Source organism: Ornithodoros turicata, chromosome 8 (assembly GCF_037126465.1).
Source record: "Ornithodoros turicata isolate Travis chromosome 8, ASM3712646v1, whole genome shotgun sequence".
Classification (NCBI taxonomy): Eukaryota; Metazoa; Arthropoda; class Arachnida; order Ixodida; family Argasidae; genus Ornithodoros; species Ornithodoros turicata.
In genome coordinates, this window is record NC_088208.1 from 28,398,056 (window position 1) to 28,422,361 (window position 24,306).

At 46.5% G+C, this 24,306-nt stretch overlaps 1 protein-coding gene across 2 annotated transcripts; it reads right to left on the bottom strand.

Annotated features, from left to right (window-relative positions):
- Nucleotides 1-305: 305 nt before the first annotated feature.
- On the bottom strand, nt 306-24,306 carry LOC135366862 (retinal-specific phospholipid-transporting ATPase ABCA4-like). 2 transcript variants are annotated; one of them, XM_064599813.1, is made up of 7 exons: nt 24,291-24,306; nt 2,815-2,949; nt 2,374-2,467; nt 2,121-2,250; nt 1,508-1,650; nt 1,245-1,372; nt 306-505 (listed from the first exon to the last, which is right to left on the bottom strand). In XM_064599813.1, exons 2-7 carry the CDS (start codon nt 2,878-2,880, stop codon nt 395-397), a joined length of 672 nt encoding a protein of 223 aa, XP_064455883.1. In that variant the 5' UTR covers nt 2,881-2,949; nt 24,291-24,306; the 3' UTR covers nt 306-394. The 2 variants fall into 2 exon arrangements, with proteins under 2 accessions (XP_064455883.1, XP_064455882.1); XM_064599812.1 differs by lacking the exon at nt 24,291-24,306 and adding an exon at nt 19,478-19,630.

A 24,306-nucleotide genomic window follows, 5' to 3' on the forward strand; every position in this document is an offset into this window, starting at 1 on the left:
ATATTAACAGAACTCACATGCGGAAATCGAAGTTAATGTTCGCTGCTGACTGGATGGTCAGCTGAAGTTGTTCGGCGGTTGCCGCAAGTTCAGGCACGTCCGGGATCACTGTCATAACGTACAATGCAGGCTTTCACCATGTCCGCGACTCCGCGAATTGCATCGCCAATCCCTGGGCGGCCAACCTTAGACATGACGTCTCCTACCTGCAAATAATAAAAGCACCTCAAAATTTCAGTCCAGGATCGAACTCCGTAGTCACGATGTCCTCTAGCACAGGAGAATACCAGAGTGTCACTTACCACTCCGACTAGACGGTCGTATTGCACGTTAGACTGAAACTTCTGCAAGAGTTCGTGGACTTCATCAGGAGCAAGATGGCAGAGAGTCCTCGTCACATTGAAGGCGACGGAATCGTTTTTAAAATTATGAATTTTCGCAGTGTCTTTTCATTGCATGGGAGCGATTGCTTGGAGATGCCTCCATGTTGAAGTTCGTTCAGGATCTGTGGACAACGAAAAAACTTAGCAACTACCGCGAGCTTTTACGAAGTAGAACGCATTTCCGGCTCGGGCTTTGTCGACGCGAGAGAGTACCGTTGCATCTCCTCCTCTCCACCTCTCCCCTATCTACTGATAAACCGCGAACATAATCTTTTCCTGGCAAACAGATGATACGCACGTTATCTTAGACGAGTCGGGACTGTGATTAGCGAGTTTTAGTGCCCCTAACAACAATACGATAACGTTAGTGCGATAACAACAGTGCATATCGGTCCCCCAGAGCAAAGTTTAGTTTGTGGTTACCAATCCGATCCGGTAAATCCCCGATCGATAGGACATTAGCCGTAACGTCACCTAGCGGCAGAAACGTCAATTAGCTCCTCTTCGAGCACTTTCGATTCCATCCGCAGTTCGGCACAGCGATGAGTCGGAAAGTTATCAGAAGTGGTAAAATCGCAAACTAAAACGCTCCAATAAGAAGTTTCGCCAGCGGCCAAATATTTCGTTTCAGCGAGGAGTGAAAAGTGAGCTGAGTTTTGGTTTCCATACACGGATGAGTCATGGGCCCAGCATGCTCCACAGCGCTACTCTGCTGGTTCACCATCTCCCGAAAAACCCATTTCATGTTTGCAAATGATAATTTTCGAGGAGAGTACACTTCACCACTATTCTAAGTATGACGCAACTGGAAAGTGTCAATCATAGTAAACGAAGTTTACACTGACTGCTGACGTCACTTACAGCAGGAACGTTGAGATCGGACATGAGGAAGGCTTCGCTGTCACCACTCGACATCCTGGCATGACGAACTAATACATCTTGAGCTTCACTCGTGTTCCGCAGTACTTCATGCAAGGGAAAGCCATGCTCTGCACAACCAAACAACTTATTATGAGGTGCTGTGTGATGATCACCATCACCACTGGCACAGGGGTATAACAGCCAATGCGAGACAAATGTACAAGAATAACGCAACATGCAGCAGTTGCTATACTCTCTCTTACCTAGTAACTTAACGATGTTTTCGTCGTTAAGTACAGCCTGAATAGGCTGAAGTACTTTCGCCAACACAGGGAGGGCTTTGACGACATTCAGGATTTGTTGGTCATGGACGAGGGGCGACAAGTTATCGACTAGTTTCGTAATCCTGAAATGGACACGTTGAAAGGTTATTAATGGCGGTTAAGCTTTGTTGCAGCAAAGAATGCAGTAACCTCTTTATAACGAAACCGCTTTATTCGAATTATCGCTTTATGCGAAGTTTTACGTTGCCCCGACCGAAGTATAGGATTGTTCGAATTGCTGAATATGGAAGCGCGTACGGCAAACCCAGCTCGCTTTTCTATTTCTTTTTTTGCACTAAAAGATTGCCAAGGTGCTCATCACCAAAATTTGTTTCCTTGCCCCAATATTATTTTTAAAATTCCGCGGTGCTCCCACCCACTTGAGGCTATACTTTCACTGCTTATCCAACTTATCACTTCCGCTTATATCCAACTGTCGTTTATATCGAATTTTCCCTCTATCGCACACGCTTCGTTATAATGAGGTTTTACTGAATTCCCTACACAATCTTCCAAAATTGTAGTAAGGTTCAACTCGTCCTTCGCATCGTACTTTGAACCTGGATACGAGGGTATATCTTCGAACGATGACCTATTTAGGCAGTCATTGTCAACATTGCAGATTAAAGACTGTAGTACGGGAAGAGCACCAGCGCTCGGTAGGGCGCGCGCATTGTAGTAGCCTGAAAGTGAAAGCAAAAGTTAGGCTCGGTTGGAGTCGCTCATTTTTTCAAAGAGAAAAAAAAAAACGTTCGCTACGAAATGGCGATTGGTTACTGACAAGGAAAGCGTGAACCGATACTCACAGGCCTCTTGAGTCGTGGGTGGGACAACTTTTCGAAGCGCCAAAACGAGCAAGAAAATTGTAATGGGCCAAAACAGCTCCAGGCATAGCAGCACCTGTGCGGGGGACAATCAAAGTAGAATTTCACAGCGGCTTGCCAAGTACTACGTGTCCGCGTTGGGCGTCTGCATATTCAGGAACAGCACCGCGGCGATATGCTGTACATGATGCAGGGTAAGGCTGCGCCTTTCGCAGTCCTATTCTGCGATACATCAGTGTAGTGTAGGGCTCCGAATAGAAAGGCACGAGTTATATCCAAACGTTCAAGAACAAACTACGTGGGGCTATGTGCTTACACAGCAGGCATAAAAATAAATGAGTACACAGGATAATACAACGATGAATAGAGTTAACTTTTCATGTCGTCACTTTACACCGCTAGGAAGCCCTGTGCTATACTCACTGGCTGTCGAAGACGCAGGGTGATGTTTTTCCATAGAACCAATTTCAGCTGGGAGTATGCTCCCATGGCACAACTTGCCACACCCGCCTGGGCTTCGATGCTTGTCTCCGTGCCAGCCTCTCACTTCTCCCGCTTCTAAAGTGCACAAAATGAGACGAAGAGAAATGTATCACTAATGCAGCGACAGGCTCGTGACTAATTTGTTATGCTTTGTAGAGGTGTATCACGCGTTGAATGTGATAAACAGTAATAATACCCCTACGACTTATTTGGCTTCGTTGTTATGACAGAGATCTGCCTGCACGATCCTCTTGTGCGTCAAGACCGTCAAGAACGTCTTGTGCGTCAGAAGACTGTGCGTCAAGGGACGATTTCGAAGCTGACGAAAATCCCAGTGCTCCTTGCGCATGCGTTGCATCCGGCGTGCTTATTGTCACATTGGAAAACTATTTGATGGGTCATCAAGGATTTTTAGCGGAACATGACCCTATTTGGAAAGTATCTGATGGCCCATCAAGAATTTTTAGAGGAACAGGACCCTATACTGGAAAAGTATTTGATGGCTCATCAAGGACTCTTAGTGGAACGGGGACCTATTGAAAAGCTATTTGATGGCCCATCAAGAATTTTTAGCGGAACAGGATCCTGTTCCGCTCAAAATTATTGATGGGCCATCCCTATTGGAAAAGTATTTGAGGGCCCATCAAGAACTTCTAGCGGAACAGGACAATATTGGAAAAGTATCTGATGGCCCATCAATAATTTTTAGTGGAACAGGGCCCTGTTGGAAAACTATTTGATGGCGCAGCAATAATTTTTAGTGGAACCTGATGGTAGCCTGATGGATTGTAAGGGACAGCTTGGTCCATTAGGTGCTCTCTGCTCAATCAACAGATAATGTGATGGGCCAATGTTTCCCCACCAAGGGTTTCTGACGAGCAAAATAACCCTCTTCAGGAGGTGCTGGTAGACTTGCCACATCTATCATAACCCGTCAGCGGACTCTACTGGCGCGTCTCCACTTTGCATATATAGGTATTAATTTCTTCCTACAAACAGCACACTGCTAGTAACGTCAAATTGGAAGAAAAACCCAGAGCTTTCTGTACTGATCTCTGCATGGAGCGGCATTTCTCGAATGATGGTAAAACCGGTAACTTGCCAGTATGGATAACTTTGGTCCTGTATAGAATTGCACAAACTCCACTTGTCTGAAACCGATGTAAGCAATATATATGTGATACAACAATATTAGCTCGCAGGGTTCACGAAACGGCCGTGTATGCACTGCGTTTTGCGGTGGTAACACAAACTAAGAGGTACACTGTGTGAGCAGGGCTTCACTATCACTGACAAAGAAAGAAAAATAGTATCATTCTACTTAAATATAGGGATGCGTTCCTGTTAATAAAACTTGAAAGTTAGTGCTTGTGCGTCCATCTGTCTGCTTTAACGTTGCTTCACTTTCTGTTCATTTCAAAATCTGTCTGCCCTAACATTGCTTCACTATCTGTTCATTCCAGCTGACATTGGTCACGGGTTCGTTTCAGAGTTTTTCATCACCGAGATGAGGCGATCCCGATCCTCAGAAAGTGAGGTAGCAGCAAGGATAAAGCGGTTCAGAAGAATACTGTAAACGAAAAGTTCAGTGACCATCTGAGAAAAAAATCAAGGTAGTAAAATTAAGGTAGTAAAGTATCATCATTCTGTGTGTTTGTATAGGCGATTAGAAGGACACCAGTCATTATCCGCAAGCGCAGTCCTAATGAATTTCAGATACACATCCTAATGGTTCAGAACTTGATGGACCTGATGAGGTCGGTGGGTCCCACAACGCATCAGGACCATTAGCCTGAGGGACTGTCAGAAATGTTTCCAGTAGGATCGTACTTCGTAGCAACATGTAAACAAAATCCTGTTGCCGCTGTGTCCATTCGCGTATACACACGAGCGACAATCCCCAGAATACGCCAGTGAAAGATGCGCAAGACGTCATAGCTTTCTGTTGCCTCGTGGCCGCTCAACGTCGAGCCTTTCCGTGTCCTTGTAATGATGGGGAACGTCGTACGGCTCAGCCACAAGATATTCAGCAGCAGACGACAGGCTTGACGGTGTCTTCTGCTACGTGCCACTCCCGATCCCCGATATTCCAGTGCTGTGCGAATGCTTAAATCTGTATAATCATGTGGAATGTCGTACGGCTCAGCTGCAAGACATTCAGTAGCAGACGACAGGACCTACGGTGTCGTCTGCTGTTCTGCAACGTCCCACTTCACGTCCCCCATATTCCGGTGCTGTGCGAATGCTCAACATAAGACGCGGCCGGAACTTCCGCCCATGAGCAGAATTTTTCTTTTTCTTCCAGAAGAATATTCCACATTGGTGACGCTCGTGCGAATACACGGTATACGTCGTCCTGTCATGTATAAAGCACCACTAGCTACGTCTGTACATCTGTACCCATTGAAGACCGTGAACAGCAACTAATCAGTAGAAACCCACAGCCACATAGGAGGCTTCATTAGAGAGTTTTAGTACATCGTACGCAAAGGCGACAACGTAGACGCACGAAAACTCACTATTGTTTGCCAGCGCTGTGGGGCGGAACCCTTTGTCGTCCCTGCACGAGGAAGACACTAGTGTAAACAAGAGTATTCGTGAGGTCGAACAAGAAAGGCATTAAACAGCTGCAAGGACGCACGCGAATGCAGCTGGTCAAACGGTTGCATGGCACGGAACGACGAAGCTGTCATAACACCCAGGTTGTCGTACCGGTGTACATGTAGCGCTAACAACTGCACAGAAAAGCATAGGGGAGTGTGCTTAATCTATTCTAGATATTTTATTTATCAGTCCTTGTATAGACACCCCAACAAAAAAAAATTTTTTTGCTCTTTGGTAAACCCCCATCATTATCCAGGTAGTGGAAAGTTTTCCGGCATTTGCTGCACTCTTCCCCGATTTCAGCTACTTAACCCTTGTTCTAAATTCTGTATCGGCAAACTACAGCTAATACGACAAAAAAAACATAAATAAGTACACGTAAAAATAAAATGTCGTCGCATGACAGACAGCCTAGCAACGTGTTGATGAATGGCACGAATGCGCAGAATATCTGAGTGACCCCATTTTGAGATCCGAGAGAAACGTGCTATAATTTCACTTCCTGATGTCACCTTCTAACTGTGTATACCCCCCCCCCCCTTTTTTTTTTCGGCAGCCAGTCACCGCCGGAGTTTGGCTTCCGGTATGAGAAATGCCGGCGACCGTTTCTACGGTCCGCTGGCTCTGCTCGCCAAGGATGCAAACGTTCACATGACGCTGTGTCGTCGTATCGCTCACTTCTCATGTTGCGCCGGTGGCAGCCGTTGTGGACGGCGAGACAAGATATTGCATGTTCTTCGTCGTCTGAATACAATGCCACATACCTTGGTGATATGTTAACGCCACGACGTGAACCCCAATTATGTTTTATCTGTTGGTTCACATTACGTCGCTGCAGAAAAAGCCTCATCATTAGATGAGGCTTTTTCTTGCGTACCTTCCCTTAATGTCCTTCTTAGCCTGATCTTTCTAGCTTTAACTCACCTGTCCGTTATTCACCACTGTTGACGCGGCATACACGGCATAATGGGCTTCTTAATGGTGGTGGTGGCTTAAGACTAGCCTTTAGACAAAGCAGCGCATAAGTTATCCTCTCAACATGAACTCTAAGGCGCGTACGCAATGACGACATTATAAATCAGCAAACCAAAAATCAAAAGCATGTCTGTTGATCTAGGATTTACTAGCAAAAGAAAGAAAATAAGATCGTTTGCACGAAGGCCGAGCAACGCCAAAACCGCCCCTGGGCTCACAGCTGTCCCACATTTTGGAATCTAAAGGCATGGTGCAAGTACGTTCCACTTTCGCGCTCATTTCCATGCATAAACACGGTCCAATGTCTCGCCGCACACGTTAACCAGATGTGGCTTCGAGATTAAAAGTACGATATCCTGTAAGCACAAGTACTAGTTAGTTTGCAGTCAAGTTCAAAAGGCGTACCAAAGCCAAGCAAAACGTTCCTGCAGCGCAGCAATTGACGTGTTGGTCACACATGCTACTTAGAAGTTAGAAGCACCTTCTTTGCATTGAAAATAAATGAGCATGTTAAACCTAAATAGCGCTCCGTAGAGCTTGAGTTGATGCCAAGGATTACGAAGCAAAGAGACCTAGAGAAAGTGCCAAGATCAAAGTAAGAACAAGGGTACAAAGGGCTGGGTAAAGGAAGAGCCACAACTGGCTGCAGCTGACCCATACATATCGAGTACTTATACTTTTGCTACAACTACGGAAAGCGCGACAAAATGTACCTGATGGTTGCTGCAGCACAACCCGCGCATTATAACCAACTATGTATGTACTTCTAGTCCGGTCAGTCAAGCTTACAGAACAAACCCTGTTCGACGAAAAAAAAATTCCAGCGTTCATTCATCTCATTCTGGACGTTTGCCTGTGCACCACATCTCTGAGATATGACACAGCTTTATTTTGTCCGAAGTTTCACTGACGTATGCGACGGATGTCTCGCAAGTTGTTGGCACGACGCGGAGGGAAGTGGTCGAGAGGAATGCACCAATGGTGCTGTTCAACGTAGTCACCGCCAGCACCCACACCATTCGCCCAACGATACTAAGATCCCCATCGAAAAGAAATAAGAGAAACGGATAGTGGAGTCAATGACATCTTCATCACTGAGAAGTAAAAACGAGGGAACTCCTTTTTCGTCTTGGGGAATAGAGGGATGTCCAATGGGGCTAGGTCCGCCGAGTATGGTGAGTGAATGGCCAGAGGAAGGTCGCACGGTCTCCATGTATGTGGAGCCAATTTCTCAATTTGTTTTTCTTTTACATCATCAATGAATCAGCTGCACGGTGTGGAGGTACGTTGTCCTGGTGAAAAGGTACCTGCTGCACGTCAACCCGAGTCAAAATGTGTTGAGTTGTGCTGCTGGATACGCCCATGACCTGAGCAATGGTCCGGATGTCGACTCGGAGATTGCTAATGCCTCATCATGCACACGGTGAACATTTTCTCGTGCTGTCAATTCTGAAGTCCTGCCAGGACGAGTGTCGTCTTTGAGGCGTCGCCACGCACCTCATTCCCGCGGCCCACATCTTCACCGTGCTTTAGAATGGGGCGTCCACCTCCAGAGTTCAGGTGGATGCTTGCCGAAGCTAGGCCCTTTGGAGACAAATATTTGATGCTCGCACGTGCTTTCACTTCCTCAGTTTTAGCTCAAATTTTGCCACAGAAAGGCAATGTAGTGCGCATGCGCCATTTCTGGTAGCGCCAAACATGCCTATGTCCTATGGTAAAGTTTCTTGACTCCGAGCGCTCTCCTGTGTCGCACTGAGAACTTAACGGGTTTCTCCTCGTACCACACACGTGGTGGACCTCGCACGCTCGATTGTAAGAGGAACGTTTGCACGCCAGGCAAGGCATATCTCACAAAAAACGTCCAACCCCGTCACGAACGCTCTAGTCGCTGCTCAAGCCACAGGAAGGCTGCCCTTGAACTGTCGCTTGATGGAGTGCGCTACGCCTGACGTGTGCGCTGAGTACGGCTGTTCCAGACCGGAAAAAAAAAAGTAACAAGGAGCAATTAAGTCGAAGAAAAACTAAACACAGAGAGCAAGCACTGCTTCTTCACGGAAATCTGCGAGGTGCTCTACGAGGAAACACGTTCCTTTCATCGTAAATGAAATGACTCACGACAATTTATTGCTCTGTCACGTGTTCTCAGGTGGTGCAGCGTACTTCTGCTGCTGCTGCTGCCACTGCTGCAGCAAAACGAGCCTTGTCTAAGTTACGACGTTGGTTAAAGGGCGGCGTGTTCTGGGAATCATTCTCTGCAGAAGTTCGGGAGTGGGGCACTGACGTTACTTTCTCCCTTTCATGCAGGTTCCTCAAAAGATGAGAGGCATATCATGAAGTGAAGGACATTTCGCTTTCAGTATATATCACTGTCGTCGCGAGCGGTGCTATAGGTACGGGGCACCTCGTACCCATTTGTTTCAGACGATGCCACGCTGCGGACGATGCAGCTTGCCACCCAGGCTTAACAGTCACATATGAAATTGGTGCACCGCCTATGGAAATTGCAGCACTAGAGACTTCTTCGAAGCAGGTTCTTTGAAAAACCCGAATCCGGTACGTAACGTATGTATGTACATGGGTAGCACTTTGTGTACTGGCGAAAATATAAATCAAGAAGCAGGCATCACTTCCCCGTCCTTCGGCTATACGTAACGACAGTCAGTAGAAGGAAGACTGCCGAGAGGGGCATTCCGCAAAACATCGCTATGCGGTGTAAGCATCTGGGAGGGTTGATTGACCCAAATGGCCCTCCAATTCAGATTCGCTCCTGACAGATGTGGGTCGACCTTCGCCGTTCTGTACCGATAATGCTCGCTTGTAGAATCCCACAATATGCTGGCTAATGTCACTCTAGTGTGTGGAAGCGCGAAAATCCAAGCAGCACAATGTATTGTAGGTCGAGTGCAATGTGGGTGGACGAGCATGTGGAAGGCTTTGAACAGACCCGTGAAATCGTGGTGAGGCCAAAGGACGTTGATAAGACACATACCGTCCACCCCCATTGCACCCGGCTTTCAGGACGTTGTGCTGCTTGGGAAGTCTATTCCTGCAATCACGCCAAGAGGCACGGCGTCGTTCGGCACCTGTTCCTCTGACTTGGCTGACACGTTGCTTATTTTTTATTTGACGCGATCCTTCATCGCATATTTTTTTATGCCGTGTTAGCGCTGCGAAGCAACTGTGGCTATCAGCGGCGTACAGATGTGCACAGATGGAGAGAGGATAGCAGGGAGGAGTGGGGGACAGGGAGTTAGTATGCGTCCTGGGCCGTCTTCAGTGGAAACTGTGCCGACATTCGCCTGGAAAGTCTTCGGAAAACCCAGGGAAAACCTTAGACAACACAGCACGTGGTAGGATTCGAACCCACCATCTCCCAGTCTTCAGCACGAACCTTGGCTACCACCAACGAGCGAGATGCCCTTAAATCCGCTCGGCCATGTCGCTGTTCCGCATCATTTTCTGGGTACTTTGGGTACTTGAGGGCTTTCTGTGTACTAGAACTCGCTGTTACCCTCAGAAACACCGGAGAAAGAGGAAAAAGCTTGCAAGACACCAGCAAACGCACCGCTCTCAACCACCAGTTCCGGATCATTCGCTCCATGTTTATTTTCCTGCACACGCAAGAGCGCTATAGCTCAGCCCCCTCCCCGCGCCCCATGTATGAGTTGCGCAACAGTACACGCGATATTCCGACACCCGTCCCATCATACCTCGAAGATCTCGCGCTGCACAGGAGCTGACGTGCTGGGTGTCTCATTATCCTCTGACACGTCGTCAGCCTCCCTGGAACAAACAAGAAAAAAGAAAATGGTCTCATCCGAACGAGCGCCCATTCTTCAGTACGCCTCGTGTACATCGGGTGGCGCAGTTGTTTCCTGCTGTTCTGCCGTCCTTGCCCAAGGCCTGTTTTGACTCGGCCTCCCTTCTCTGTTGGAAAGATATATGCGGATGTGATGGCCGAAACCGGTTGTTGCATCTTCTTTGATCGGGAACGGCAATGGCCCACTGCGTGCAAGCATCCGTGAAAACGATGTGTTCACAAAACCGAGTGACCTTGAAAGGCACGTAACCGCCTTTCCTCTTCAGAGTAAAGATGCATATGAGTTATATCCATGCGTGACGTCCTGACCGGCCCAACTCATTAACTGACCGTTGGAGCCGAAACGGGAACCGATCTGTCGTCCATGGAAATCCGTCTGTGCTCGCGCTTTCGGCATTGATTGCGCAGTGTCGTCATACCGCAGCCTGATCTTCGACACTAATGTCTAAATGACTTCCAGACAGTGGCAAAAAGCATGGAACGTCGTATACATGTGCACGACGTCTTCTAAATAGTGTCACCGGCCACATAACAAGGTGCTGCGAGTGCTCGATATGGTATGCTTTGGTTATACATTTTAAGAAAATGAGTAAATTGAGGAGCAATTACAGCTTCTACTTCCCTAGGTTGCAATTACTCCAATTTTTTTGTCCATTGACCCCGAAATTATCTTCTCCAGTACTGCAAATAGTGCCTAAACTTCAAATATACTTCAGCGCATTTACTCCCGAAAGGGACAAACGGTTGGGGCAGTTCATCTAGTCAAGATAATGAATAAAATTACTCCCCCCCCCCCCGTAAAAGTGAAGCACACATGTTGCGCTCGGATTGCTAAGCTCCTAACACGTCATAACCGAAGGCACCTTCTGGGCTAGCTGTATCCAACAGGTCAAGGTAACAGACGATTAAAAGACATATTCGGGCATCCCTGCTCCAAGTCCTTGCACCCCCCCTATTTTCCCCCTTTTTTAGCAGTTCATACAGGGTGTCCCAGGAAACATGTAATTGACTTATAATAAAAAAAACTACGCCACCTAGAATCATGCGGTCAACGGCATTTGTACTAGGTTTTTGCCACCTCATGATGTGCATATCACGTAACCTAAGATTAATTATGTAAATTATGGCGAAGTGAACTCGGAAATTTGCCAAGTAAATGTCACTTTTTTACCCTACCAACATGAAGAGCGTGCCGAATTTACTCAGATTCATGATAATTGACAGTGATATTCAGGATCTATCCTGTCGGGTAAATAGCCGAACATCATGCTTCTCGGGGCGCTTGAGTATAACGCGCGAGGACTTTTTGAGCGCAATCGCTGTCAGTCCGACGAAAGGAGGTTGGAAACTCAGCTCACAGAGTGATAGTCGAAAAAGTGACAGTTCCTGAAATTGGGATATTGGGATCGATCGATAAGCTACCATGCCGGTGTGGGCTGGGTTTCTAACCTCCTTTCGTCAGACTGACAATGATTCCGCTGAAAAATTCGTCGCGCGCTATCCTCTGCGAGCTCCGTAGAGCATGATTTTCGGATATTTTTCCGATATGATAGCTTCTCAATGTTCCTGCCAATTATCATTAATTTGAGTAAATTCGGCACGCTTTTCACAAAGTGACCTTTACTTGGCAAATTTCCGAATTCAGTTCGCAAAAATTTACATAATGAAACTTAGGTTACATGACATGCACATCAGGAGGTGGCAAAAACCTAGTAAGAACAAATGTCGTTGACCGCATGATTCCGTATGGCGTAGTTTTTTTTTTTTTAATTAAAATTCAATGACGCGTTTTCTAGGACACCCTGTATATTTCGGGTATTGTGCCGTTTCTGGTAGATTTTTGACGAAACTTCTTTTGGAATGCCATTTAATTTCGGTTGAAAGCCCTTTTATGTTTAGTGAAATTGTTTCTTTTTTTTTTGTATTGTTACTGCGGTGGTTATACAATTTAAGAGTACGCGTCCCTATAAAGCCGCGGATGCACTTCCACAGTAGGTGGCCAAATAAAGCTGTTACTTATTCATACATAATGTTTTGACTGTATTAGCACCACAAGGAGAACACTGCCGCAGCATACAGCGAAGATCAAAGTGCATCAGACTTGACAAAGACGACTTGTCGTACTTTCGAAGTCAACAAGAGTAGCCAACAAACGGTGCCAAGGCAGGGAAAGAGAAAGCAAGCGAGAATTCCAAAGCGTGCCCGATTGCGTTCTGGCCATGGCAATCAACTCGTTTCTGCGAAATCTCCAACACACAATGAATCAGCACATCCTTTCACTGTTAAGCAGGCAGCATGATAAGTCCCAATTGCGTCAGACAGCCCCACAGTTGATACCGCCTTGGGCGTCGGAGGAAGGGAATAAAAATTGCTGTCATGTACCGCCTCTCAGAAATGTACGCACTCTTGTTTTCTGCTAGCACCATTTTCGAAAGGTCGCAAGAAGAAACGGCGTTTTCAGTCCGTGTTCTTTGTATAGCTGTTCAATAGTGTTTCAAACCAATGCGGCATTACCTCATTTAATCGACAATGCTAAAAACGCCCTGGAATAGTACGATATCCTGTGACGAGTGCTGTTGAACAATTATCGAACGTCCTAGAAGGCCAGGACCCGCTTGCACGAACGTTGAGGAAATTCCTCATTGGTGTCCTCATATTGCTTCGGTAGTGCTCGGGTACACCCGCTACTGTCGTCAACGCTTCTCTTCAGTACCGGCAAAGCTACTGATGACGCTACTGAGGACTTTCCTCAACGTGCGTGCAAGTGGGCTCAGGTGTGCTGGGGGCATCATGACCATGGGCCTCAGCCCACGCCACTCCCAGGAGTCGAACTTCGACGTGTGTCGTACGCCTTCCGCGTAGGTAGTAACGTAGTTCCTGTCATGACCACGGCATCCCTAGTCCTCAATATTTGACAACCCCGTGGTGGACGTATAGTCATACGTCCTCATTTGAAACCTCCATGCTGAAGGAAGCATGTTTGCTGACTGTGTAAAACATTCTGTCAGAACCACGTATCGCGCCCCTTCATTCCCGTCGAACGCGTAAGCCTTGTTGCTTAATACCAGTGATGGCCACAACTGCTTTGCGATAGAGTAGTTTAACTAGTAGTTCAACTACTTTTCAGGGGAGGTAGTTAAAACTTCTTTAACTACTGCAATGTATGTTAACTATATCTATAACTACTTAACGTTGTCCATCAACACCAATCCCATTCTATAGTGTTCTTGGACACCTAAATATGAATCACAAGCAATGATAAAAGTGAGGATTTAGTACACATGCACGGCACAATTGCTCTGCACCTCCGTTCTCATCAAACCAGTAGCTCAAGGTAAAAGTCGGAAGCACAATCGTGCCGTAAAGCTTGCGGCGAAATCGGAAGTAGTTGGCGCCTGCAGTAACCTAACTACTGTAGTTAACTACTCGAAATAGTAGTTTAACTAGTAGTTATAAACTACTTGCAGAAATGTAGTGACAACTACTTTTTAACTACAATCAGGTAGTTTAACTACATGTAATTAACTACTGGCCATCACTGCTAAATACAGAGAGCGAGAAGGCCCGCTTTGTTATTGAAAAAATCACTATAGATGACACAAACGAATAAGGTTTGAACGCTTGCAAATTATTAATCGAGGTAAAATTCTCCGATGGATCCTGTTCAAGACGCAGACCCATGAAAATGTGCCTTAGATAAGTCATCGGACCCTTTTGTACTTTCAATAGCCCCGTACGCTGCCTTCAGCGGAAATATGCACTGCGGGGCAGCGCAGAAAAAAAACGTTGAACGTGCAACCACCGAGCTATGCAAATGATGACCAAAACAGCAAGCAAGGCCCTGGAAGGCAACGGATTGAGTCGGAGCCTGCATTGAGTTCCCTTGGGCCTTCGAATGGAGGACCCGAGTACGCGCTGCAAAAGACACCCAAACGTTCGCAGTTAGAGACCTTGAATTTCGAAATGGCAACCTGCAGTGGTGGAATTATGGGAAGTTCCGCAATATCGAAGGTTGCCTTTGAAACTTTCTTTGTGCCGTTCGTTGCGCGCGCCACTAATGTCCCATCAGTTTGTACACTTGCCGTAAAGAAATACAAGCTTGATGTGCAGTATATTCGATGTCACACAGCTTTAGGACTAAAGTTTACGGAACACGGAACTGAAGCAATTTCTCCGTCTAAGCGGCCTCCTGCTAGATATCAGGAAGAGATTGAATAAGACACGGGTGACCGAGTATTCTATCTATCTCGCAGTATTTGTGTCCGCTCCTGTTTGCTGCTTGTGTGTCGCTCCAACAGAAAAATGCGACACCGCGGTGTTCCGTGAACTTTTGTCCGAAGGAGTACCCTACGTATACCAGCGCCGTCGTAGCGTGGGGATTCCGCACACAGCCGTCTGCTTTCTCCACGGTCACAAATACCGTGTGGGTAATGTGTCCTTATTCTTCGGACACCAAGGGGGGGGGGGGGGGTTATTGATGGGGGGAGAGGGGCGTCAGTCAGCAAATCAAACACATTTCACTTCGCCAATTCCCACTGTTACGTTTAACTGAATTTTAATTTAGAATTGTTTTTTTCTTTGTGGTTTCTGTAGTAACTGAACACTGACGAGGACGATGTAGCATTAAAAGGTGTCCGCGAGTCTCGTGCTGTTGTCCAGTTTGTATTCCGTCTCTTGTAGTTCATTTGAGATGTGGAGGTTATCCCCATATTACAGTTTGCAATATCCGTACTGATGAGCGGGCACATCAAATATTTTGACCAGAATGCTGTTTATTGTCTCCTCATACCCTGTATACGGATATAAACTGAAAATATCCGAACTCGAAAGTCAGATCCCGCTGAGTCGCTTAACTTGCACTTCCATTTCGTCCTTATCGTCAGCGTCGCGATGATTGATCATTATATAAACACCGCCATTATCCCCACACCGAGGTAGCTTGACGAGCGATGCGTACGCATGCACTATCCTTGCTTTCCACGGAGCCGGTATTGCCAAAGGGATGGCTCATTAGCCCACGGATCATACCGTTCCATTGGTTAGATCGTGGAAAGATGTGAGCCGGAAGAGGGCAACATGGGAGCAGAAAACCCTTGTTTAGCTACCTGTTGTTTTTTTTTTTTTTTTTTCATTGGGGTATTGTTCCTGAAAAAAAAAACGGAGAACACCGTCCACAAGCAGGCTGGTGGGACACGGGGACCTATCCCGCCTAAATAGGGACATCTGTCACATTAGGTACGTATGGGCCATAACGGTGATGTCCCAGACAGCACAACATGTTGGCCCAGTATTCGACCAATATTGGTTCAAGATTGGACCAGTATAGGTATTGGACAAGCATGCAATAGTAAAGTATAGGAAGTGATTGTGTACGCAGTTCACGAAAGAAGACGGTCTTATGGAAAGCCCCCATTGGCTGATTCGTTGGTGGCGTCGTTTTGCCGAGCGATCTGTCCGTCGAAATGGCGGAATGTTGCACGTCGGAAGAATCGTGCGTCATGGGTCAACTTCACTGGGTACTGTGCAGACATTCGCCTTACAGCGGTTGAGGGAAACTCGGTAACATACTCGGACAGCTCTTCCGGTAGTCTGACATATTCGAATCAACGCCAATGGAAATCGCCCAATTAATTAATCCCACACACGCAATGCTCCCACGAACCAGGAGGGTGATTTTCAACTTAATTTGTCCCCGTATTCCGGTTTCAGTTTGACTAAAGCACACACGGACAAAATGCGGGGCAAAAGCCGCAAAAGGTTGCTTGTGTGTTATAGGGATAAATATTAACTATAGAACTGACGGTGCACTCTCACTTTGCACCGCGACCGCAGTGGCTGGGCAACTGCATTGCGACTGCCGCTCGCGTTGCAACCACATAAAAGGAAAACACAGCACTAAATCGGAGTTGAAGTTCTGGCAGCCTACCGGAGCGCATGTGTGTGCCACCTGTTGGAGCGCCATGCGCGTCAGCGCTCGGGAAGCGTCGATGCACGGCGACCTCCTGTATGAGGCCATGACCAAGGAGCGTTGCCTTCTTGAGATCTCGTCGGCTCTGTATCTAAATAGAACTTCACGAGAAGGTTGGACGATGAAGGTCTTGAAGAGGGTGTCAAATTCACGCCCTGAGCGATAGAGCTGTCTTTATGCCAAGGCCGGGTTTCCGTTTCGTTCCCGTCCAGGTAACACTAAAACCGATCTCGCTTGAATGATCTGCGAGTCCATGAATGAAAATGACGATCTGCATGCCGAAACGCAATTTAATGAGTGTGTAAGGAAGGCAACCGCGTGTACAGAAAGGGAAAGTGTTGTGCCTTGTTTTCGACGTTGCTTGTGTTGTGGAAGGGCGTTCTCTACATCGCACAGGTCGGGTTACGTGAGCATTGTAAGATGGTCGGGGAGTGATCGGGGAATGATCGGGCATGCACCCGCGTGACGTGCTGGAAGAAGCACGGAACCCAAGATAACATAAGACAAGACCTACAGAGTTGTATGTTTTTTGCATGGAGTTTGTGACAAGAATGAACGTCTCCGACTACCCAAGCAGCATACTACATATCAGCCCAATATTGGCTAGATATCGGCAATATCGGCCAAGTACTGTCAATATCCAGCCAATATTGGGACAAGTTGCAGTGCTGCTTGGGTAATGACCCATTTGTTCTGGTACATAGCACCCGCAAGGCTCAATAGAATGCCGAAACAAGCTCTGCAAAAGAAAAAAAAAAGGCAGAAGAGCTGCGGCAAAGCGACTCTTCTGCCAGTGGACGAAACGAAACATGCTGACAACAAGAGCTTCACCACGATCGCTTTTGCAAGAATCTGCCATGTGGTCCTTGGTACGTCAAGCACTTCAACCAAGACGTGGTTGCCAGCGGTTGCCGTTGAACAGCAGTAATGTCTAGAGACATGTAAGAGAAGCGGCCGCCGGAGAAAGCCACAAAGTGAACGGAACTTTTGGAAACGAAAGCAACCTCAGGCTGTGCTGAGAAAGGCGAAAATCGCCGAGATAATTCCAGGAAAAGAAAGTTTACAAGCTACAATGCGAGTTTCTCTTGCGTGGATACAGCTTGTGCAGGCGCTGGAAGCGTACGCTGACTCTCGTAGAAAACAAGCCATGTGGACATCGCAAAGATGACGGCATTACGGAAGGTCGTTTTTCAGAAAGCGGCAAAGGTCAGCAACCAACATAAGTGACCTTCTCGTGACAATGACGCACGTTGCGTCTGTGCGCACCCTGTAGTTGTTTTTTTCTGTCGACAAGGCCATCTTACCTGGCGTAAGAAAATAAACAAAGGGAGGATACCATGAATACAGAATCTCTCACCAGTCTATGCTCTATCTCGCTCTACCGCTGCCGGTGTTCTAGATTCCGCTGCCATGTGATCTGGTTCAACGTGGGGAAAGCGACAAAACAGTGAAGCAGTATTCCAACGCTGAGAAACGTCCCAAAGAAAACAAACAATTGACGAGCGGAACACGTGGGTGTGTCTAAAACACGTATTTAAAACAAAGCTGGAACGTTGCGGAGTGTGATATGTGGGGCGCATGTGACGTCCAGTTAAAGCACACGCTCAGAACAAACTGCACAAAGCGAGGAACATATTTGTAACCTAAAAGTGGTATACCTTAGGAACATGACAAAAGCACACGCTTAATTTACAAACGGAAGCAAAAGAAATGATTCTTTACTGGCGCAACACTGAATAATGACCAGTCCATTTACCTCGTGTTAATTAGCGCTGATTTCCTTGTGTTTGCAAGTATGCGTTGTTGTGTGATGCACCCTGGGAATTGTGCACCACGGCCCGGTATAGGTTTCTAACCAATAATTCCTACAGCGCGCTGTTTGCTTGGACGGAAACGAATTCCAATGAAGACCATCACCGTGCCTTTTAAATTTATTACGGCCAAAAGTACATATAACCCGAAGGAAGCAGCTGATCACTCCAGAACCTTCAACTCGTAAAGCGAAAACCACTATTTCCTGAAGAAGTGTCTGCAAAAAGACTAATTCAGGTGTTTTTGTGCTTTATTGCACAAGAGCAACTGAGGCCAAATAAAGACTAATTTAATTCCAGTTGTAAGTAGTGCGAACGCGGTGCTTGCGTGCGTTTTTGCTTCCGTCATTGTGCTGTAAGAGTTAAACTACAACAACAAACGGGAGAAAACGAAAATGAGGCCATATGCATCAACATCTAAATGGAGGTCTGTTCTTGAACCACATTGTTGCTACGCCAGCAGGTTTCCCTTCTAAATGAACCATAAATTTCGGTATCGAGAATTGATGTAATTGTCGGAATGCTGGGAGCCACTTAATTCTGTGACTTATTCCGTATGACCATCTCGCAATTTTCAAGCCCTCTATTCCACGAACTGGTCTTTTTATTTGCACCTGTTTATTATGGCGCAACGATATTTCGATGTCAAACATAATCTAGAAGGATTAATGATGCAGTGTTCAGTAGTGAATGTTGTATGAGGTAGAATAACTCTGTCGCGAACCATATAAACAAGCGTGTCAACATTTTGCCCCCCTCCCCGTTTTTTTTCTTTTTCTCGCTGTTATGTGATTCTTTAACGCATAAAATCAGGCGCACCGCTTTTTTAGTCTGTTTCCAACTAAGTATACGTTATTTCGTATATGTCACAATTGGAAGTACTCTATGCACGTTACGAATTATTATTAATGTGCACAGCGAAGCAAGCCAACGTAACAGTGACCCATTTGGTTTAATTTCTTTCTATACAAAATTCAGCCTCAGGAAACAAAGATAACCTCAAGGACCATGACGTCTGTCCGACTGTCCGGCAAAGATTCTGCTGACGCATTACGCGGCAGCGCTCAATTCTACGAGAAATATTGCTTTACTTTGGTACGACAAGCAAATTTTGCTGCACGTACGACAGTCGACAATAGCATTTACACGTCTTCACATTTATATGTTTTGTCTTCACACGTAGATCGCTGTTGCAAACAAGGAAGCCACCCTTTCCAAAGCCCCTCTTAAATTCTCTCATTTAGTGTCCTACTTGCAATTCTCTTTGCGTAATCAACCGCCTCATTGGTTATATCGCGAACATTATCGCACTTCACGTACACGACAACAGTCTAGCTGTGTCCCAGATACAGTTAAACGGCGATATCAAACTCTCCGAACTTTTCTAGTCTACAGAGAAAGAAAAAGTAAGCAATCGTGTTTTACCTGCTTTCTGTCACGTGATGTCACAACACACGGGCGCATCCAACGAAACAGCACGCTGTGCACCTGCGCGAGCAAAAGCCGACACTGCAAGAGTTGGAGCGAGCACGATCGACTTTTCCTTTCGGGAGAGATGAGCTGCTTACAAAAGTTGTTCGGTTCGGTGGCGGCGTGATTCGACAGTGGCGCCACCTTCGAACAAGCGGTGGGCGGAAACTAAAAACAAAAAAAAACACGGTCGCATGCACAGCTGAGCGGGAATCTGATGACTTCGCTTGTGTGTTCGATATAGGCTCGTCGATGATTGGGGTTAGAATGCGGATCCTTCGGACAAGGGTGTTTGCAGCGGCCCGTTTGACACTGGCCAGCTCACAACCAGTCCTCGAGGGTGAAGGCGAATTTGGCCGAGATCTCGCGCGGGCGAACTCCTTCCATCAATTGACCCTTTAAAAATAGTTTGTTTTTTTTTTCTGTGGAGATCGCGTGTGTTCCTAGTGAAAATACCGTGAAAATACGCACCAATTTGTCTGGTGTTTCAAACGCCTACTAAATTGTGTAGTTTCGCTGACTGTATTCATGATATCGAACAAGTGAAACGGTATATCGAATTTTCTTGAAGAACAATGCGGGCATGTATTCATCGTTTAAAAATATTCTGTTTATGTGGAGATAGAGTGTGGTCCCAGCGAAAGTACCGCGAAAACACCAACCAATTTGTTTGATGTTATGTCGACATAATTATGTAGTTTCTTTAACTGTGTTTGTGATATGGAACAAGCGCAACGATATATCGAATTTTCTGAAAGAAGAATTCTAGCATGTATTCATCAAAAATATGCTGTTTCTGTAGAGACAGCGTGTGTTCAGAGCGAAAGTATTATGTCCACAAAATTCTGTAGTTCTTTTAAATGTATTTATGATATGGAACAAGTGCAACGATATATTGAATTTTCTTAAAGAAGAATGCCGGCATGTATTCACCATTTAAAAATATTGTTTCTGTGAAGATAGCGTGTGTTCCCAGCGAAAGTACCGCGAAAATACCATCCAATTTGTTTGATATTATGTCTACAGAATTATGTAGTTGCTTTAACTGTGTTTATGATATGAGCAAGCGCAACGATATATCGAATTTTCTGAAAGAATAACGCTGGTATGTATTCATCAAAACTATTGTTTCTGTGGAGATACTAGCGTGTGTTCCGAGCGAAAGTATTATGTCCACAAAATTATGTAGTCCTTATAATTGTATTTATGATATGGAACAAGTGCAACGATATACCCAGCTTTCTGGAAGGATAGTGCGCGGCATGCAAAATTTGTGCGGCTGTGCAGATTGTACAGCATCGAAGGCTTTTTGCGGAATATTGAAGAACAATCTGCACCTGCACAGTATTCTTAGGCCGAGGCCCAGCCTGAAAGTTTTCTAGGTTACACAGCACGACCGGAGTAGGGCTTTCGGGTAAGTCCGAGTCCATGCACTGCTCTAGTAGGAGCTGGTTACATCCAGGGCCCGCGAGAGGGGGGCAGCCGAGGATGGCGCCCCGGGGCCCGGGCTAATTCAGAGGCCTGCAAGACCCAAGACCCCTCGTAATCATATAAAGTAGAAATAGTACTATGTTACTGAGACGTAAGGATGGGGCCCGGGTACGACGCCCCGAGGTCCGTAATTTCTCTCGTCGCCCTGGGTACACCACCTTTCATATCTACAGTTACAGAGACATTAAACTAATAGATAGGTGAACGTTTCAACGGGTTTTCTGAAATACAAAAAGACGTGTGATGCGCAGCATTGCACTTTGGGTGCTTGCCCGGGTAACATATTGTTCATGATAGAACCGCTAAAAGAACACTAGCGCCATCTATCTAGTGACGAATTTCATTGGTCATTTTTGTGCAGTGCAGTGCAGTGTAGTGCGTTGATGAAAGTTGAGTGCAAAAACGAACCGACCAACACTTTTAACATGACACACGTTGCACAAAGGACCAGTGTAACTTGCACACTCGAGCCAGTGTAACTTTTTCTGCACTATATCCACCAGTGGAATTCGCTATAAGACAAAGCGAGGTGGATCTATGCCCCATTTTAGCACCTTGTCAATGCTGAGCAAATCTAGGCCCAGGAGAAATATGATGATAATGGCAAGATCAGACAGACTATTTAGGCTCAGTAAGCACCTTATCCTTGAACTTGAATATGCATTTCTGAAGGGCGAAGGGAAGTGCAACATCTACGTTAGTCCAGTCATCAGGTTAGAGTGACAACAGGGGGCGAAGCTCTGTAGGATACCTGCGCAATTATTTAAGATATGACGCGTTTAAGATACTTAAGATACGATATGACATTCAATTGTTTTTAAACTGAAAATGAATACAACCAACTCATATCTTATATTTCAAATTACTTGAAGCACATGCGCATATCTGGTACAATATGTCGTGAATCATAAATGACTTTTAATTAAACATACATCAGCGTCTCAACGTCTCACCAACCCGCTGTTCATTCCCCACTACTCACTCCACAGTGGGCCGGAACCCACAGGTCAACAAGCCTATGGCCTGATTCGTACACCTTCCTGGGCGCATTCGTCACCACGTAGGCGGACAGACCCCGTGGGCATGTGGGCTTGCTGCGCAGGCTTCAGGTCGGTGAACGTTGTCCGGTTTAGAATAGCATGCTACGTACATCATGCACTCGGTTGCCACAGAAACCGATGGGGGGGGGGGGGGAGGTACGGTAGGTCATACAGACTCCTTAAATTCGTTCTTGCCAAAAGACGCAGGATCTCCCACAAGAACCATGCCGTCACCGGCTGACAGATCACCCAGCAGTACATTATGTGAGTAGGTCAACTATATGCGCAGCTCCCCAGTTCCTCTCTTCCCCCTATTGCCTTGGAGCGAACTCATTGATCCCTGTCCCAAAAAATAAAGGGCCAACATTCCAAGGTGACTCTTTCAGTTTACTTAGAAGTCGGCCCAGGACGCGCATTCCCCAAAGCTTTAATCGTGACGTTGCCCACCTCTGTGAGGACGTTCTCTTAGGAGCTCTCTCATTAGCACCACCACCACCATCGTTTCAAGATGAAGCGCACATGGTTACTTCTGTAGACCCATGCGGACCTACGAATACCTCCCTATTGCTGCCTCATGAGTGGACAGACACATGGTCACGTGGCTTCTCCAAACCACCACCTCCCCTTCTGCACCACAGACTGTCGCGTATAACGAGGCGCCAGCCAATAAACCAGCGATCAGGGTGACGACACAGGAATAGTGGCAACCCTTCCCTAGAACAGAAAAGAGCGAAAGGACGAGAGCAGTAGAATGCACAGACAGGTTCGAGAAAACGGAGCCCATGCGGACGGCGGGAAGAAGAGGCACTTTTCCTCCTGGTACGATAGTACCCTCACATACTGGAAGCACGTAGCTTAAAGACAATGTACAGTATATACCCCTCAGTGACTCCTCTGGTGACTCCCAGGTAAAGAAAAGGACGTTTGAAGACGGCAGAGGATAACATAAGGAAGAACCACTGTTCCACCTAGTACAGCTTTTGATAAAAGCTTACAGAACACCGGGGTATCGCATTTCTCCATTGCGGCGACACCCTTGCAGCGAACAGGAGCGGACACACGTACTGGGAGACGGAAAGAATAGCCGGTCACCCGTTTCTTATGAGATCTCTTCCTGATCACTAGCAGGGGGCTGCGCCGACGAAGAAGTACGCCAATGCCGTGCTCCGTAAACTTTTGTCCAATGTACAGGGGAAGGTATTCCCCTCAGTGAGTTCTGGTCGCCGACGACGGAGTTCTGGAGCGCTGGATATGGTGGGGTACTTGTCAGTAATAAAACTGGATCCTTTTCAATAACCGACATTTGCAACCAGTATGACTGGCAGTCCTGAAAAACGCAGGTTCAAGAAAATTGAACCCTTGAAGACAACAGGAGGTAACATGAGGAAGAAGAGCCACTGTTCCGCCTGGTATAATAGTTCAAAGACAATGTACAAGAAGAGATATTTCGCTATAGTCTGCGTGAACGGAGCGCTGGATATGCCCGGAGTACTTGTCAACAATAATACTGGTTCCTTCGCTATAACCGACGTTTTTAACCAGCATGGCTGGCAGTATTGACAAACAGGTTTGTATAGGGGAGATGTTGTTCCCCTACATGAGTCCTGATCGGAGATGATAGAATGTCCAGGAGGGCTGGATGTGTTTGGGAGCTTCTGAACCTGTGGCATCACTCCAGGACGTTGGCCATGGAACTGACACCTAAGTCCTTCCATGGTACTTTCCTGGAGTCATGTATGCACACCGTGCAATAACCTCCCCCCTCCCCCTCCGAAAAAAGAAAGGCTCTTCAGTCTGCAATAGCAACATGCGAAGTGAGGGCGGCTTTCCAATAGGGTCCAACTGTACAAGGAGAAACACACTTAGCCTCGAGCATTTGAGCTGCAGGACAGGAGGACAGCATCCCTCCCATACCCGCAGGCTGTACTCCGTACTTTCCATTTTTTTGCAGTTTGACGCGACCGCATGAACCAGCCTATGACTGACGTATGAAACGAAATATTTCCTTCGCTGAACGTGATTGAGAACGCGAACGAGAAAGGCGTTCTCAATCATGGTCAGTCCCAACCAACACGTTCTACACATTCTCGTATTTCCTTCAAGATTTCAGTGCATAGTACAGTGCATATTGCAGTGGAATAGAACTTCATTTCCCGTAAATTTTGTGTTACGGATAAAACGACAGGAGTGCAAGCCACCTTCCCCGCGTTGCAGGAGTGCCTTGTGGAAGAGCTCACCTTTTTGCCAGTCCAC